Genomic DNA, 18,722 nt, shown 5'->3' on the forward strand with positions numbered 1-18,722 from the left:
CGTTGCGGCCATTTTAAGTGACAAGCATTGCGTCCACGTTAATTGACATGCATTACGGCCATTTTAATCGACATGCAATGTGACCATTTCAAGTGACATGCACTGTGTCCATTTTAATGATATGCCATGTGGCCATTTGAAGTGACAAGCACTGCCGCCAATTTTAGTGATATGCACTGCGGCCATTTTAAATCTGAGGCGTGGCCATTAAAAGTTACATGCACTGCGACCATTTAAATTGATTTGCACGACAGCAATTTTAACTGCCATGCGTTCACGTCAATTTAAATGATTCACTGTGGCATTTTATGTGACATGCAATGCAGCCATTTTAAAATAGGAGTCTTCTTTGGTGGTATTTTAAGCATTACCTATAAACGGCAGTGAATGTATGAGATGTCATGGGTTATAAACGAATAATAAATGTTTGTTAAGGGTTATAAAGGGTTACAGACGATTGCAAAGATTAAAAAATATTATAACGTATTGTAAAGAATAATAAAGGATGATAAACAGCTACAAGGACAATGGACTATTTTAAAGAATTATAGCATTAAAGGTATGGTGGGGGGTGGGTACAAATGATTATAATTTGTTGTAAAGAAATACAAGGGATGCAAAGTATTATGATGGTATTATAAAGATTATAAAGAATTATGACGAATTCTGTTTGCGGCGTCACGTCACGATATGGAACAGGCCCCGCTCCCACATCACCGTCACCATGGAGATCAGCCTCCGCCTCCACCCATGTCAGCATGCAGAACATGCACCGGCCCCACTGTCTGTCTCCTTGAGAACAGCCGCTGCCCCCACATCATGGTGATCATGGGGAACAGGCTCCATCTCCACTATCCCGTCAGCATGTGGAACAGTCCCCGACTGCAGTCTCCCTGTGCAAACTGGCTGCTCGCCACCAAGGAAAGTGTTCACGCCCCACTGCCTCTCACCAGTGTGTCCCGACCCCTTCCTCCACGGAATCTCCTAAGTGACAGAAAACGGCTCCGCTCTGTCTCCGCATTTACAGGCCCCGCCATGATCTGTCACCATGGCGACAGGCCACGCCCCGATCTGGCACCATAGCGACAGGCCCCGCCCAGACCTGTCACCATAGCAACAAGCACCGCTTCCCATCTGCTGGAAGCAGTCAATGATTCAGCTCCTCTCATGACTGAATGAATTTAGTAAGTTGAGTACATGGATATTTCAGCACATTCTTCAATTGCTGTCTGAACTGAATCTGGGTCACGGCATAAATCACAGTGTTTGTGCAGAAACTCAGGAGTTGCAGCATGAAGCCTAATTCCCGCAGAAACTTAGGTAGTGTTACAGACATATACCCAAACCACCACATCCGCCACCATATCAAATACACCATGAACACTGCCCATAACAGCATGAAATTGGCCGAGATAGCTAACAGTAAAATTATAGATTTCCTTCGGCTCTTCATCTCCGGATCTCTGCGACTCTCCCCACTGCTGTGAGCACGAAGCCTCCTGCGTCCCTGGCTGCTCACTAAAATGTATCTGACGGTTAGAGCATTGAGCAGCAAAATCAGTACAAATGCGACCCCCGGGGTTAAAATGTAATGGAGGAACTCTATTGTTCCCCAGATCCGAGAGGATCGAACATCCCCGGCTATTGCACAAAACCAGGGTTCGTTCCGCAGCCAATACTAACCTGTTAACATGAAATACCAAAAGATGTTCTTTAAAGCGCTCAGCACAGTCACTGTTCCCAGAACCACAGTCGCAGTTTTCTCGCTGCAATATTTACTTCTCAGTTTCTGGCAACAAATGGCCACAAATCGATCAAAGGTGAAAGTGATGGTGAACCGGACAGAACAGTCCGTGGCTGCACAAAGCAGGACGGCGTGGATATTACACAGGGGGATGGAATACTTCAGGAACTGAAACTGTTCTTTGTAAACAATGGGAATGTGCCTCAATATCATGTCGATGATAATGGTCAGTAGATCCGCAGCAGCCATGGCCACCAGGTAGCGAGTGACACATTTAGAGAGACCACACCTTTCCCGAGACAGGATCCCAATCGCCAGCAAGTTAACTGTGAGGAAGAGAAATAAACAGAGCAATTCAATATCTGGCTCGACGCAAAGTTACCAGTTTGATTAAGGACATATTGAGATTTCCAAATGTGTTCCTGAATCCAGTGATGCATTGAAATGATTGGACGTGAAAGAACAAGCAGAAAGGTCTGTCATACGGTGGAAGGCAGGAAAGATTAAAAGGCAAAAAATAGAATTGAAATTGTTAAATTCAATGTTGATCATAATCCTTCACTCCCTTCTTTCCTTGTCTGGTTTGTAAACTGTTCCATCTATAATCTCTCACAGTTCTGATGAAGGGTCATTGACCTAAAACATTAACTCTCTTTCTCTCTTCACAGATGCTGCCCGAGCTGCTGAATATTTTCCGTATTTTATGGTTTTATTTCAGATTTTCAGCTTCTGCAGCACTTTTCTCTTGTATAGAAAACTAAATGTGCGATTGACTGAGACACTCCCTCACCTGTGACAGGCAACATGGAATTTAATTATTTTCAAACAATAATTGGAAATGAGTCCACTGAAACATCAATGAAACAAATAATCTCGATCGTCACAAAGTTAACTGTAAAGAAGGGAAATGATCATGAAATTATGCATCAGGTTGTAAGTAAAAACAACTGTTTGAAAGGGTTCGTGGTGATATGTGCACATTTGTTACTGCATTCAGCATGTATCTAATAATTATGGAAGAGACAGGGTTTTCTGATGGAGACAGGGAGCTGAAGTTACTAGAGCCAGCCGGACTCCTGACGAAGATATGAATGGGAATAAATCTTGGCCAGAGTCAGAGACCCGAGACAGAGCTAGAGAGAGATGAGCAGGGCGGGTTCAGAGAGAGAGGAGCACGCTGGGAACCGAGAGAGAGGAGTACTACGGGATCGGAGAGAGAGAGGAGCATGGCGGTATCGGAGAAAAAGAGAGGAGAATGGCGGGTGCGGAGAGAAAGAGGAGTACGGCTCCAGCAGTAGGATCGGAGCGAGATAGGATAACACAGCGGGAACGGAGAGAGGGGTAGCATGATGGGAGCAGAGAGAGAGAGAGGAGCATGGCGGGATCAGAGAGACAGAGAAGAGCACGGTGGGCTCGGAGAGCGAGGGGAGCACGGCACCAGCAGCGGGTTCAGAGCAGAAAAAAATTGAAAGGTGACATCAGTGTGAGGTCACAATCAGCAGTGAGAGCAGGGAAACAGAGAGCCGCTAGGGTGAGTATATAGGTAAACTTTCATTTTAATTTGATTTAAAACAAACAGAGAATCCAACATCACAGGCAAGCAGGTAGGCTATTGATTTGGGAAGAAACTACCTGTTTGTTGAGTACCTGCTAAGTGATTGAGATCCATTCTAATCCTAACGCTTAAAATAGTAAGAGGGAAGAGGTAAGCTTAATAAAATATATAATAAAATATATAAAAAGGGAAATAACATAAATAATTGAATAAAATAATTACGTAGTGTATTAAAACAGATTCAGGATGTTAGGATAGTTGATGTGTCACAGCTGCAGAATGTGGGAGCACTTGGATGCCTGTGAGATCCAGGGCAAACACGTCTGCAGTAACTGTTTGCAGCTCGAAAAGCTTCAGCTCCGAGTTATTGAACTGGAGTCCGAGATGCAGACACTGTGACACATCAGGGAGGAGGAAAGTTACCTGGTCAATTTGTACCAGGAGGCGGTCACATCCCTTAGGATAGGGTCTTCTAATCTGGTCAGTGGTCAGGGACAAGAGAGTGTGGCTGCAGCAGAGGCAGGTAAGGGGACCCAGTGGACAGGAATGCAGGGGCCTCAGCCTTTGCGATTGTCCAACAGGTTTGAGGTTCTTTCAGCTTGTTTGGCTGAGCAAGCTGATCATGGCACCAAGCTACAGGAAGCAATTCAAGGGGAGGGAGATTAAAGCAATTCAGTGGTAGTAGGGGAAAGTATAGTTAGGGGGATTGAAACTGTTCTCTGCAGCAAAGAGCGAGAGTCCAGACGGCTGTATTGCCTGCCCGGTGCCAGGGTTCGGGACATCTGCTCAGGGCTCGAGAGGAACATGCAGTGGGAGGTGGAAGATCCAGTTGTCGTGGTCCATGAAGGTCCCAAAGACATAGGACGGACAAGGAAAGATGTTCTGCATAGTTAATATGAGGAACTAGGCACCAAATTAAGAAGCAGAACCTCAAAGGTAATAATATCTGGATTAGGCAAACCTAAGACTAAATCAACAGATAAGACTAGAGCTGACAAAAGTAATAAAATTACACAATTAAAGGCTATGTATCTTAATGCACATAGCATTTGAAAAAAAACATATTAACTGAGAGTGCAAATAGAAATAAATAAGTATGAACTAATGTCCATTACAAAGTCAGTTTCAGCACCACCAGTGGGAGTGGTGACCACTGTCAGTACTGTAGAGGTCTTGGACCAGACCCAGCGCTGGAGCCCGGACCCAAGGTGAGCGAGGCAAGGTCACCAGGGCTAATCTGGAAGGACTGTGCAAGGGGAATTGGAGGGCTGCTGATGACGCCCAGGGGAGAGGTGTCCTGAGAGGTTCATTGTTTCCTGGGTGGGGCCCTCTGTGGGCCACAGATTGCCAACGGAGGAGAGAAACCCCCAAGCCCGCAGGGAGGTTGCCCCATTTTGCAATTCACTCTCCCCACGTGGCAGAGACCGACCGCCCGCGACCCGCAATGCTGGTTAGATCGCAAAGGTGGCAGAGGAGGCCCTTATTGGCTTTAACTGGCCTTTGGGTTGGAAGATCATCGTCGGCCCATCCAGCTCCCAGCAAGATCACGTGGCGATGGAGCAACAATGGGCTTTCAATGCACGCTACTGTTCGGGATTCTCTTCCCAACACAAACCTCCCCACCCCTCCCGCCCCCCGCCATCGACCTCGACTCATGGGGGACCCTAAACCCCAACACAGAGTGTGAGGAGGTCATGGAGGAACTTTAGAATAAGAATGAGAGTTTCAAAATCAAGGTGTTTGTTAATCGACAGTCCATCTCGGTCAGCGAGCTCAGGAGAGATTAATGAATGGGAGTTGCTGTGAGTTAAGACATCAGCAGCGTAATTTTGGGTTACTTGAAGTTTACAGGGAATAAAATGTGGGAGATAAGCAGGAGGGCATTGGAATCGTCCAGTTTGGAGGTAACAAAAGCATGAAGGAGGGTTTTGAGCAGAGGAGCTGAGACAGGAGCGAAGACAGCCGCTGTTACAGAGCTGGACATTGCCCAGTTTGTGGAAGTGCAGATATGTGGTTGGAAGGTTTAAATATGACTCCAAGTTTGCAAACAGTCTGGTTTAGTCTCGCACAGTTGTCATGGAGAGGGATTGAGTCGTTAGCTAGAGAATGGGGACTGCAAAAATGGTTTAAATCTTCTCAATGTTTAATTAGCACTGCAAATGTGTGAGGTAAAAACAAAAATTGCTGAAAATAGTCTGCATTTCTGGCAGCTTCTGTAGAGAATGAAACAGACGTAATGTTACAGATCTGTGGTCTTTCATCAGTTCTGAGTATTTGTTGTATTCTTTCATGGAATGTGGGCGTCGCTGGCCAGGCCAGCATTTATTTCCCAAACAGTAATTGCCCTTGAGAAGTCGGTGGTGAGCTGCCTTCTTGAACCGCTGTAGTACATGTGAGGTAGTTACACGAACAGTGCTGTTAGGAAAGAAGTTCTAGGCTTTTGACAGAGCGACAGTGAAGCAATGGCGATTTGGTTCCAAGTCAGGATGGTGTGTGACTTGTAGGGGAACTTGCAGCTGGTGGTGTTCCCATGCATTTTCTGCACTTGTCCTTCTTGTTGGTAGAGGTCGCAGGCTTGAAAGGTGCTGTCTGAGGAGCCTTGATGCATGGCTGCAGTGCATCTTGTAGGTGGTACACACTGCTGCCACTGTGTGTCGGTGGTGGAGCGAGTGAACGTTAGTGGATGGGATGCCAGTCAAGCGGGCTGCTTTGTCCGGGATGGTGTCGAGCTTCTTGAGTACTGTTGCAGCTGCACCCATACAGGCAAGTGGAGAGTGTTCCATCACACTCCTGACTTGTGCCTTGCAGATTGTGGACAGGGTTTGGCGAGTCAGGAGGTGAGTTACATGCTGCAGGATTCCTAGCCTCTGACCTACTCGTGTAGCCATGGTATTTATGTCACTACTCCAGATCAGTTTCTGGTCAATATTAGCCCCTAGGATGTTGATAGTGGGGGATTAGGAACGATCGTAATGCCATTGTATGTCAAGGGGAGATGGTTAGATTCTTTCTTGTTGGAAATGGTCAATGCCTGGCACTTGTGTGGCGCGAGTGTTACTTGCTACTTATCAGCCCAAGCCTGGATATTGTCCAGGTCTTGCTACATTTCCTCACTGACTGCTTCAGTATCTGAGCGGTCGCTAAAGGTGTTGAACATTGCACAATCATCACCGAACATACCCACTTCTGAACTTATGATTGAAGGATTCTCATTGATGAAGCAGCTGAAGATGCTTGTGCCCAGGACACTAACCTGAGGAAATCCTACAGTGATGTCCTGGAGCTCAGATGGTTGACCCTCAACAACCACAACCATCTTCCTTTGCATTCGCTGTGACTCCAACCAGCGGAGAGTTTTCCCCCTGATACCCACTGACTCCAGTTTTACTAGGGCTTGATGCCATATTCGGTGAAATGCTGCCTTGATATCAAGGCAGTCACTCGCACCTCATCTCTTGATTTCAGCTCTTTTGTCAATGTTTGAAACAAGGCTCAAATGAGGTCACGATCTGAGTGGCCCTGGCGGTCCCCAAACTGAGCGTCACTGAGCGGGTTATTGCTGAGCAAGTGCTGCTTGATGGCACTGATGATGCCACCTTCCATCACTTTACTGATGATTGAGAGTTGACTGATGGGGTAGTAATTCACTAGGTTGGACTTGGCCTGCTTTCTGTGTGCAGGACATACCTGGGTAATGTTCCGCTTTGCCAAGTAGATGCCAGTGTTGTAGCTGGATTGAAACAGCTTGGCTATGGGCGTGGCAAGTTCTGGATCACCGGTCTTCAATACTATTTCCGGAATATTGTCAAGGCCCGTAGCCTTCGCAATATCCAGTATATTCAGCCGTTTCTTGATATCATGCGGGTGAACCGAATTGGCTAACATGTGGCATCTGTGATGCTGGGGACTTCAGGAGGAGGCCGAAATAGTTCATCAACTCCACACTTCTGGCTGAAGATTGTTGCAAATATTTCTGCCTTTTCTTTTGCACTAATGGGATGGTCTCCCCCATCATTGAAGATGAGGACATTTGTGGAACCACCTCCTCCTGTTAATTGTTTAATTGCCCCCCCACCATTCACGGCTTGATGTGGCGGGTCTTCAAAGCTTAGATCTGATGTGTTTTTTATGGGATCACCTAGCTCTGTCTATCACATGCTAATTATGCAGTTTGGCACGCAAGTTGTCCCGTGTTGCAGCTTCGCCAGGTTGACACCTCATTTTGAGGTGTGCCTAGTGCTGCTCCTGGCATGCCCTCCTGCACTCTTCATTGAACTAGTGTTAGTCTCCTCGCCTGATGGTAATGTTAGAGGGGCATATGCCGGGTCATGAGGTTATAGGTTGTGGTTGAGTACAATTATGCTGCAGCTGATGGCCCACAGAGCCTCATGGATGCCAAGATTTGCATTGCTCGATCTGTTAAAAATCTATCCCATTGAGCACGATGATAGTGCCACACTACACAATGGACGGTATCCTCAATGTGAAGGCGGGACTTCGTCTCCACGAGGACTGTGCTGTGGTCCCTCCTTCCAATACAGACATGGACAGATGCATCTGCGACAGACAGTTTGATGAGGATGAGGTCAAGTTTGTTTTTCCCTCTTGTTGGATCCCTCACCACCTGCTGCATCGCCAGTCCAGTTGCTATGTCATTTAGGACTCGGCCAGCTCGGTCAGTAGTGGTGCTACCGAGCCACTCTTGGTTATGGACATTGAAGTCCCCCAACCAGAGTACATTCTGCCCCTTCCACTTTCCAAGACTTGCTTTTCTTTTGATTTCAAATTTGCAGCATCCAGAGTATTTTGTTTTTGTTATCGATGTGTAAGCGAATACATTTTAGTAGGATGTAAGTGCAGAGACAATACAAGCTACATGTTACAACTTCAAAGGGAGTGCAAGGACAGAGAGACCTGGGTGGTTTGTGCATCAATCTTTGTAGGTCACAGCACAGGTTGACACAACGGTGAATAAAGCATATGGGATCTTGGGCTATATAAATAGAGGCATAGAAAAGAAAAGATAGGAAGTTATGGAAATATATATAAAGCACTACGCCACGTCTCAGAACATATCACATGGTACGTAGAATTGTAATCATCCAGTGCCAGGTATTTAGGACTTCAGTTACGTGGAGAGATTGGAAAAGCTGGTATTGTTCACTTCAGAGCAGTGAAGGGTAAGAGGATATTTCGTATTGAAGTTTAAAAACATGAAGGGGTTTGATTGGGTAATGAAGGAGAAAGTGTTTCCAGTGTCAGAAAGTTCAATATTAAACAGACAATTGAAGGTAATTGGCAAAGAACCAGACGAGAAATCAGCGGAATTTTCTTACGCAGCAAGATGCTGGACTCGGGAATTCCCTGCATGAAAACATGGTGGAAGCAGATTAAATCATATATTTCAGAAGGGAATCCAATAAATACTTGAAAAGGAAAGAAATGGAGAAGTCTGTGGAAAGAGTAGCGGAGTGGAGCTAATTGGATAGCTCTTTCAAAGAGACAGCACTGACACAATGGGCCGAATACCCCCATTCTGTGCTGCACTAATCTCTGATTTTATGAGAACGAGAAAGAAAATGAGAACTAGAGGGTGAGGGGGTGAAAGAGAGAATGGAAAATAGAGAAGGAGGGAAAGGCACGTTGTGCTTATATCCAGGCCTATGGATTGTGATTCGTGATCTTCCCGTGCCTTTTCTTGTTGAGTCAGATGACAGACAAACTTCATGCTACCTCCTCATTTCCATGAATTCTATGTGCCGCCCCTTGTGACTCGTGCTGCCTACTGCCAGCAAACCCAATATGTGCCTAACTGCGTATGAGGCTGGCTCGAAGCATCCGGCATCACCAAGATTATTCAGGAAGACGCTATGTTCCTGCGTTATACCTCTTCTGAACGCCCATCTCACCCTCACCCTGCTGTCCGTGATGATGTGGGAGCTGCAGATGGTGGGACCATGGACCTTCTTCTTTCCATCCCACCCCAATCCCTCACCTCAACTCTCCCCTTATGATTTTATACTGTCCAATGATAACTAAAAACTGCCCGTTTTCCAGTCACAGCAGCTCCAGGAGGCAGAGGGAGAGGGAGCAGAGAGCAGCAGCACAGCACTGATGGTGAAGCCCCATCATTTGGTTTGACACTCGCAGCCACCAGCTCAAACATTCACGCTGCGTGCACCTGAGAGACGAGTATCTAGTTTGAAGTTACACGTGAGATTCTCCGAGCACTAATGGGCTGCAGACAGGTCGAGGGAAATATAGTTTATTCACTAGTTCAACAGAGGCAAGGTCAAAAACAGCTTATAATGCACGGGACTAAGATGAGAACATTGCTGGAGCAGCAAACAGGAGAACATTAATGGGCATGCACACTAAGATGTTTTGTTCATTGACAGGCCTCTCAGACAGTCTGTTGTCACTGTCATCGAGCATGGAGGAGTCCAGCTCCAACATGACACAGGACATTGCACAGAGTTTGAATCCTCCGCTCCTGCCTCGGAAAATTCGGATGCATAGAAATTTGATGAAACTCTGACCTTAAAGGCCACTGACAGCAGCGTCCTCACACAAGTGTTCGGCTCCAGGTCGTGTTGCACGAGGTGGCACAGATTTGTGACCACATCCTTATCAAATCAGAGTTGTCTCACACACTGCTCCTGGGTTAGCTGTAGGTAGGAAACGTGTGCTGGAGAACCCTGGCGGGTAGGGCAGAGCCCCCTCCTCTTCCCTCTTTACAGAGCTTCCCCTCTCTGCAGCCTCTTCTTCATTTGGTGGCCATGTGTCAGACCCAGAGACATGTAACTACAGTCCCCATACCTCGTCCAGAGTTGGGTCATCATATCCTCTGACCTCCCTGAATATCTGCAGCAGCTCATAACTCAAACTCCAGAAAAACATCAGCAGCAGCTCCACTCACTTTACAATAGTAGAAATAATTCAAATGCTCCTCACCTACAAGTTGGATGTCAGATCCTTTTAAATGACACGAGAGGTGATCCTCGTGCTGCTGAGCATATGCTTCATCTGAAAGTGACTAATACAGGCAGTCAGTGGACACGCACAGACCAAGTTACAAAGAGGTGAAATAAAGTTTTCAGAATAGTGCACTGATGACACGTTCAAACATCTCCTCACACTAACAACACATGATTGTTATGTCCAGGCTAGAGCTATGCCCAGCATGGGAGACTGTGCAGGTCACGCTAGCAGTGGACGGCTGTGTAGAACCCCTCATTTTATGGATCCAGGCCTCCACAGTATCGGCACCAGCGGCGCCGTGCAGCCATAAACCACACGCGGGGAAGATAGAAAGGGAAAGACAAAATCATTTTGAAAAGTTACACGGTGGAGGTGGCTGGCAGATCAACTCGTACTGTTTTATTGATCCAGGCTTTCCAGAGTTCTGGCACCGGTAGTGCCACGGAAGCGACAATCACGACAAGGGTCAGATACAGAGGAAAAGGAATTCACTTTGAAAGAGAAATGGAAAAAAAATGTTGAAGGCAAAAGAATTGTAGGAATATCGGAAATTGACAGGTGAATGCGACTAATTGGAGAGGTGAGGCCGTGGAGGAACATAAACAGTCAAGTGTGGAGTTAACAATGACATGGATAAGAGCTTATATAGCAGATGGGCTGAGGCACAGATGGAGATGGGTGGTAGAATGCGCTGGCTGCTTACAGTCTAATTCAGCCTCAGACTGTTGCCAGGCTGGTGTATGCAGTTCACGGATAGGGCTTGGATTTTGTGACGGAGTCCAATGGCACAAGAACTTGTGAGTTAGGAGCAGACATAGGCCATTCAGCCTTTCAAGCCTGCTCCACCATTCAATAAGATCTGTTTGTGTATGGAATTCCACACTCCCCTGTACACACAAGAACATTTGATTCTCTTGCCCAACAAGAATCCATCTACCTCCGCCTGAAAATATTCAATTGCCCCACCTCCGCCACCTTCAAAGGCAGAGAGTTCCAAAGCTGCACACCCTTCTGAAAGAAAAAAAAATCTCCTCATCTCTGTCCTACGTGTGCGAATCCTAATTTTACAACAGTTCCCTCTAGTTCTGGATAAGAGGGAACATCCTTTCCACATCCGCCTTTTCAAGACCGTTCAGTCTCCCTTAAATCTTCTAAATTCCAGTCAAAACAAACCCATTCTATCCAACCTTTCATCAGAAGACAACCCGCTCATTCCAGGTATCAATCCAGTAATGCTCGCATGAACCACCTCCAATGAATTTGCATCCTTCCTTAAATAAAGAGATCAAAACTGCACACAGTATTCGAGATGTGGTCTCACCAATGCCCTGCATACATGAAGCATCCTTATTTTTATTTGCAATTCCTCTCGTAATAAAGGATAACAATCCATTAGCCTTCTTTATGACTTGCTGTCCCTGCACACTAACATTTTGCACCTCCAGTACTAGAGCACATAGATCCCTCTGCAACTCGGAATCCTGCATTCGTTCTCCATAGAAATAATACACCGCCTTTTTATCCATCCTGCCAAAGTGAACAACTTCACATTTTCCCACATTATACTCTAGCTGTCAGATTTTTACCTACTCACTCAACCTATATCGGTCTGCAACCTCCTTATATTCTCTTCACAGCAAAGTTTTCACCCTACATTTGTGTCATCTTCAAATTTAGCTACCATGGCATCAGTCTCCGAAGTCATTGATATGACATGTAAAAGGTTGAGGCCCCAGCATAGACACCTTCGGGACTCCACTCGTCACTCCCTACCAATCAGAAAAGGCCCAGTTTCAAAAAGCTTCAATAAATTAGTTAAACATGATTTGCCTTTCACAAAATCCGACTATTCGCGATTACCTTGACTTTTCCAGAGTGCCCAGGTCTAGCCTCCTGAATCATCGATTCTAATATCTTCCCACGATAGACGTAAAGTTAACTGGCCTATAGTTACAGATTTTCTGCACCCACCCCCCAACCCACACTTTGCTGAGTTTGCTGAGTACCACTTCACTGATGACTGTAATTTTCCCAGGTTTCTCTCTTTCTTCCACCTCCTGATTTATATCTATTACGGGAATGTTTGTTGTATTCTCTGTAATCAAGACAGAAGCAAAATGTGTGTACATTTTATCCCCCATTTCCTTATTATCTACTATGAACTCACCATTCTCACTCTCCAGAGGATCAACACTCGCTTTACTTACTTTTTTTCTTTTCGAAATACCTGTAGAAACTCTTGCTATCTGATTTTACATTTCAAGTGAGTTTCCTCTCATACTTTAATTTATTTCTCATGATTAACCCTTTAGTCATTCTCTGCTGAACTTTATATTCTGACCAATCTGCACAATTATATGCTTTTCCCCCTTAAGTTCGATGCTTTCTTTAATTTCATTAGTTATCCATGGATGGTGGGTCTTCCTCTTAGAATATATATTTCCAATAGGAATAAACTTGTTCTGAGCATTTTGAAATATCCCCTTAAATGTCTTCCACTGCTTCCCTATTGATCTACCTCCTAGTCTAATAACCCAGTTCACTTCAGCTAGTTCAGCGTCCATGCCCACATAGTTGCCCTTATTTAAGTTTAAAATAATAGCCTTCGACCCACTCTTCTCTTTCAAACTGGATGGAAAATTCAATCATATTGTCGTCTCTCCTACCGTGAGGTGCCTTTGCTCTGAGGCTATTAATTAATCATGTTACATTACACAATATCAAGTCTAATATAACCTGGTATCTGGTTGGTTGCAGAACGTGCTGCACTGGGAAACTATCTTGAAACTATTCTATGAACTCATCATCCAGGCTACTATTGCCTATCTGATTTTTCCAGTTTATATGTAGATTAAAATCACCCATGATTCTTACCATCCCTTTATCACAAGCAGCCAATATTTCTTCGTGTCTAATTTGCCCTACAGTGTGATTACTGTTAGGGGCCTGTATACCACCCCCACTAGTGACTTTTTTATAACAACCATTTCTCATTTCCACGCAAACCAATTCTACATTCTGATCTTATGAACCAAGGTCACCTCTAACTATGGCACCAATGCCATCTTTGGTTAACGGTGTTCCCCTTCCACCTTTACGTAGCTCCATATTTTTCTTTAATGGCATATCACCCTCAATATTTAGGAAACAACACTTTTCGTCCTGCAGCTATATCTCTATAATTGCTTTCAGATCATATTTATTTCCGTCAATCTACACGTGTGTCTATTTTTTATGAATGCTAAGTGCATTCAGAACACAGTCTTTAGCGTTTTTTTTTTTTGCTATCGTTGTAACATCTAGTTTTGACTGTGAGCATGGTATTAAGATTTAAGTTTTCTCTCCCTCCCTTCCTGCCATTGTCTGACCTTCATTTCCCATGTTACTATTATGCTGTTCTGGCTTGACTCTACCCCTTGATTTGCGACATCTACACTGACTACAGCCATCCCAAATTTTAAATTACAAGTACAATATTGTGATGAATCAGGACTTACAAATCTCACAGCTGGAAATAAATAGTTACCAGGGCAGCAAAGCAGCAAAGTTGATTGAGTAAATACAATGGGCTCCAATACATGTAGCAATGCTTTATAGAAATTAGATCTGGATATAAAGATTTTCGAGAAATAACCCCAACAACAAGGAGGACAATGTAATTGACCAGAACAGCAATGCCGTTACACATGGTTTATGAAATTAATAGCTGGATAGAGTGAGACTTAACGGGGACACCAACAATAGCGAGGATGGGATAGTAATAGAATTGAATAATCCGAAGTGCGAGTTGCAGACAATATTCTAATGATAGCTGATCATGATATTTAGAAAAAATTTAAAGATCCCAGGATAAAGTCATGCCTATTGTTGTAACAAAACTCCTGTCCATCGTTGTAACATATAAATCAACTGTTCTCAGATACGAATCCATTGTTGTAACATTCCAATCTATTGTTCTCAGATTCTGATCCATTGTTGTAGCATTCAAAACTATTATGATCAGATTCTGATCTATCCTCTCTCTCTCTCCCTGGACCTGCGGAACCCTGTTAGTGCTGGTGTTGATGCTCTGCTGATACCATGGCATAGCACATAGAAAGGAGTCCCTTATTAATAGAAGAGAAAAACACTTCAGTGACGTAATTAAGGTCCATGGAGGCTGACATTAGTTACATTCACTGAACAAACAGGTTCAGTTAACCCCTTATAATCCATCACTTTTTGCACCATAACAAAGTAGAACATTATCCATTCCGGATGGGATATTTGAGAGCAAGAACGGTGGAAATAGCGGAGGCAGTGGCCAGAATCTGTCGATCCTCTTTGGATGTGTGAGCGTTGACAGGGAACTGGAGGGGTAGAAATGTAACACGCTTTTTTTGTTAAAAAAGGAGAGATAGGGTAACCCCTGTAACTATAGCCTATTGAGAAAAAATCCGGAGGTCACAACCAAGAGAAAAGTATTTGTTGGTTCAATAAACATGGGATAATGAATCACAAACAACACATATATGCTAATGTCAAATCTTTTCAGCAATCATGAACAACCAGTTATATTTATATAGCGCATTTAACATGATAAAACATCAAATAGTGCTTCACAGGAGCATTATCAAACAAAGTATGCCAGCGAGACACAACAGGAGATATTCGGTCAGATGGTCAAAAGCGTGGACGAAGAAGTAGGTTTGAAGGAGCGTCTTAAAGGAGGGTTACGAGGTGGAGAAGCTGACAAGTATAGGGAGGATGTTCCAAAACTTCGGGCCTGGGCAGCTGAAGGCCCGATGGCCAGTGGTGTAACAATGAAAATGAGGGGTGCAGAACAGGCCAGCATTAGAGGAGTGCAGATACCTTGGAGGATTGTGTGACTGGTGGAGATTACAGAGATAGGGAGGGCAATACCATGGAGGGATCTAGATGCAACATTTCGAATTTTAAACTCGTTTCATAGCTTGACTGGTAGCCAACGTGGATCAGTGATCGGGAAACAAGATTTGGTGCTAGTTCAGATACGGACATTTGCGTTTTGGATGACCTCAAGTTTACCAAGAGCAGAATGTGAGACACCAGCCAGGAGTATATTCAAATCTGTAATTGAAAACATGTCTCAGTAATGGTGTCATGAAACTACCATCATTATTTTTGTAAAACACTGTCTGGTTCACTAATGTCCTTTAGCAATGGAAATCTCTTGTTCTTAACTGGTCTGGCCTGCACGTGACTCCAGCTCCAGACCCACAACAATGTGTTTGACTCTTCACTGCCCTCTAAAATGGCTTAGCAAGACATTCAGTTGTCAAGGGCAATTAGCAACAGGCAACAAATGCTGACCTTGCCAGCGACACCCACATTTCATGAAAAACATTTGATTAGAAAAAAGGAATGGTGAAGTTTAAAGGTACCAAAAACACGACTGAGCGTTTCAGCAACAAATGAACTGAGACAGGAGGAAGTCGAGCGCTGTTACTGAGGCGGAAAAAGGTGGTTGCAGTGATGGCACGAATATATGGGTAGAATTTCATTTCTTGGTCAAATAAGACACCAAGGTTGCAAACAGACTGTCTTCTGATGATAGGTCACAGAAATGAAACGTCAGCTTTGCTTCTCTCTCCACAGATGAAGCCAGACCTGTTTTTTTTCCAGCACGTTTTGTTTCTCTGTCTTAATATCAGATTGTCACCAGGGGGAGGGATTTAATCGATCGCAAGGGAATGGAGTTGATAGCAGGTAGTGAAATCAATGGCTTCAGTCTTCCCAATATTTTATTGGATGGAATTTCTGCTCATCCAATATTGGATTTAGCAACAGGAGAGGAGTGGAGAGAAGTCGTGGTGAGGTAAACTTGATATCATTCTTTGAGAAAACAATGGAGATGGTTGATGTGGATGGTGTGATTGCAGTTATATATATCGAAATTCAAAAGGCGTTTGATCAAGTAACATTCAATAGACAGGTAAGGAAAACTGAGCTCTATGGATTAAAGGGGCAGTGACAGTATTTGAAATTTCGTTCCACTACACTGCTTGTGACCCCTCGACCTCATTTTGGGTAATCTGTGACCCTAGATCAGATCTTACAGTGGTGTAGGAGTGGGAACACACAGGGCGGGTTCAGAGCTTGGTTTTCTTGTTTTATGAGAGATAATAAACTCAGTTGGCCATGAGCTATCATTTCTGGGAACAATAGGACATTTGCAAATAGAGATAAAGTTTATAATCTGTCAAACGCTTCTGGTTATTGCTAAGACAAGCAAGGAAGTTGAGACAGAGGGAAAGAATGTATACTCAAACACGTGTGATCATCATTGGACTGGTTAGGGAATGTCCCGACAGAAAGAGAGCTTAATCTTGGTCAATAGTGCCTGTTCATCGCTAAGGAAGGTTGGGAACTTTGAAGCTGTTTTGAATTAGTAATGCTAGAAGTGCAATGTCATTAGAATAGCACAGGGAACAGATAACCTGGCATCGAAAAACAAGCAAAAAATGCATCTGGGGAGACGGACAGCCTCAAGAATTTAAAGGAGTATGATGGGAATTGCGATTAAATTCTCGATAGAATGTCTGAGGACGTCCAGAAATTCTAACTTAAGCTACAAAAAGGCAATGATAAGCTGGTCTATGAGGCACACCTGTGTGACTGATGGGTAAATAAAAGACACAAAGAATTGAAGGAAGAGGTGAACAAGGTACAGAATGAAAGCGAAGGTTGTCAGGAGAGCATTTGTATCTTGCACAATCACTTACTCTGGGAACAGGAGCCACATGATGGAAGACATTATCAGCAGAGGAAATTAGAACAAATACTGGACCGAAACATTGAGTTATAGACATAAAACATCAGAGTAGACGAGGAGTTAGAAGATGTGAGGAGGGGCTTTGAGAGAATTAGACCAGTGTTAAAGCTCTGACATATTGCTGGATTTTTAAAATTTTGATCTGGGTGATGGTGTTTTCTTTTGTAGCTAGTTAAGTCTTGTTTTATAATAATCTGTTAATTTTGTTGTTTCTTAAATAAATCTCGTTAGTGTGTTCTGTTCTAGGGAAAATAGTGCATCTTATTGACTATTTCAGTAGGTGTATTTTTTTAATGTTGTGACCTGTGGAGAAGTGCAACTGAATTAACCGTGCATTCCTCCCGCCCTGTTCATAACACAAGGAAGAAGATGCAGTTCAGGGAATGGTGAAAGTGGAGATAATTCAGACAATGGAGTTTAAAATCGATAGGAGGAATTATTAGATAGACTGTCTGTACTTAAAGTGAATAAAACGACAGGGCAGGATGAGAAGAATCCAAGACTAACGAGGGAAGTGAGAATGAAGAATTTCAAGGCACTGGCCATAAATCTTCATTCTCATTTAGATTCGCGGTGGTGTCAAAGGACTGGAGAATTGTAAACGTTACACCTTTCAGTTAAAAGGGGTGCAAAGAGAAGCCTAGCTGCTGCAGGCCACTCAGTTTAACTTCGGTGGTGGGGAAACTTCAATAAATAATAATTCAGGGCAAAATCTATCTTCACATGGAAAAATGTGAGTGAATTATGGAAACCTGACATGGATTCCTGAAGGAAAAGTCATGTTTAGCTAAGTTGCTGGAGATTTTGATGAGGTAACATAGAGGGTTGATGAGAGCAATGCTGTTGATGTGGGGTACATGGACTTTCAAAAAGAATTTGATACAATGCCACACAACAGACGTGTGAACAAACTTATCGATCATGGACTAAAAGGGACAGTAGGAACATGGAAATGGAATTGGCTGAGTGATGGGAAACAAGAAGTATTAGTTAAAGATGTTTTTTTCGGGCTGGAGGAAGGTTTGTAGTGGAGCTCCCCAGTGATCAGTATTGGGACACCTTGATTTTCCTGATATATAGTAATGACCTGGACCTCTGGCACAATTTCAAAGTTTGTGGGTGATGCAAAGCTTCCAAACATTGTGAGCTGCGAGGAGAATAATGTAGAGCTGCAAACGGATGTGGACAAGTAGGTTGAATGGGAAGTTAGGTGACAGATGAACTTCAACAGAGAGAAATGTGGAAGTGATTCAATTTGGTAAGAAGAACATGGAAAGACAATATAAAATAAAGGTTACAATTCTAAAGTGGGTGCAGTAGCAGAGGGACCTTGGTGTATATGTGCATACATCATTGAAGGTGGCAGGACAGGTTGAGAGATCAGTTAATAAAGCATACGATATTCTGGCCTATATTAATAGGGTAATAGAGTACAAGAGAATAGATGTTATGTTGAACTTGCATAAGATAACAGTTCGGCCGCAGCTGGAGTATTGCGTCCAGTTCTGGGCTACACACTTCAGGAAAGATGTGAGGGCATTGGAGCGAGTACAGAAAAGATTCCCAAGAAGGATTCCAGGGATGAGGAATATCAGTTACGAAGAAAGATTGGACGTTTTCCCTGGAGAAGGGAGGCTTAGATTAAAGCC

General features: G+C 44.0%; 1 protein-coding gene across 1 annotated transcript; it reads right to left on the reverse strand.

Annotated features, from left to right (window-relative positions):
• Positions 1 to 1,165: 1,165 nt before the first annotated feature.
• On the reverse strand, positions 1,166 to 3,413 carry LOC137381031 (probable G-protein coupled receptor 139). Its single transcript, XM_068053424.1, has 3 exons — positions 3,392 to 3,413; positions 1,684 to 2,070; positions 1,166 to 1,641 (listed from the first exon to the last, which is right to left on the reverse strand). Exons 1-3 carry the CDS (start codon positions 3,411 to 3,413, stop codon positions 1,166 to 1,168), a joined length of 885 nt encoding a protein of 294 aa, XP_067909525.1.
• Positions 3,414 to 18,722: the final 15,309 nt, after the last annotated feature.

This window comes from Heterodontus francisci, chromosome 21 (assembly GCF_036365525.1).
Source record: "Heterodontus francisci isolate sHetFra1 chromosome 21, sHetFra1.hap1, whole genome shotgun sequence".
Lineage (NCBI taxonomy): Eukaryota > Metazoa > Chordata > Chondrichthyes > Heterodontiformes > Heterodontidae > Heterodontus > Heterodontus francisci.

What these genes read in the sequence shown, in the direction of transcription:
- LOC137381031 (XM_068053424.1), bottom strand. Translation starts at nt 3,413, where the DNA reads ATGGATCTCAATCACTTAGCAG. An exon ending in GGATCTCAATCACTTAGCAG is followed by an intron (nt 2,071 to 3,391) that starts GTACTCAACAAA and finishes TCTTCCTCACAG; the next exon opens with TTAACTTGCTGGCGATTGGG. An exon ending in TTGGTATTTCATGTTAACAG is followed by an intron (nt 1,642 to 1,683) that starts GTTAGTATTGGC and finishes TTTGTGCAATAG; the next exon opens with CCGGGGATGTTCGATCCTCT.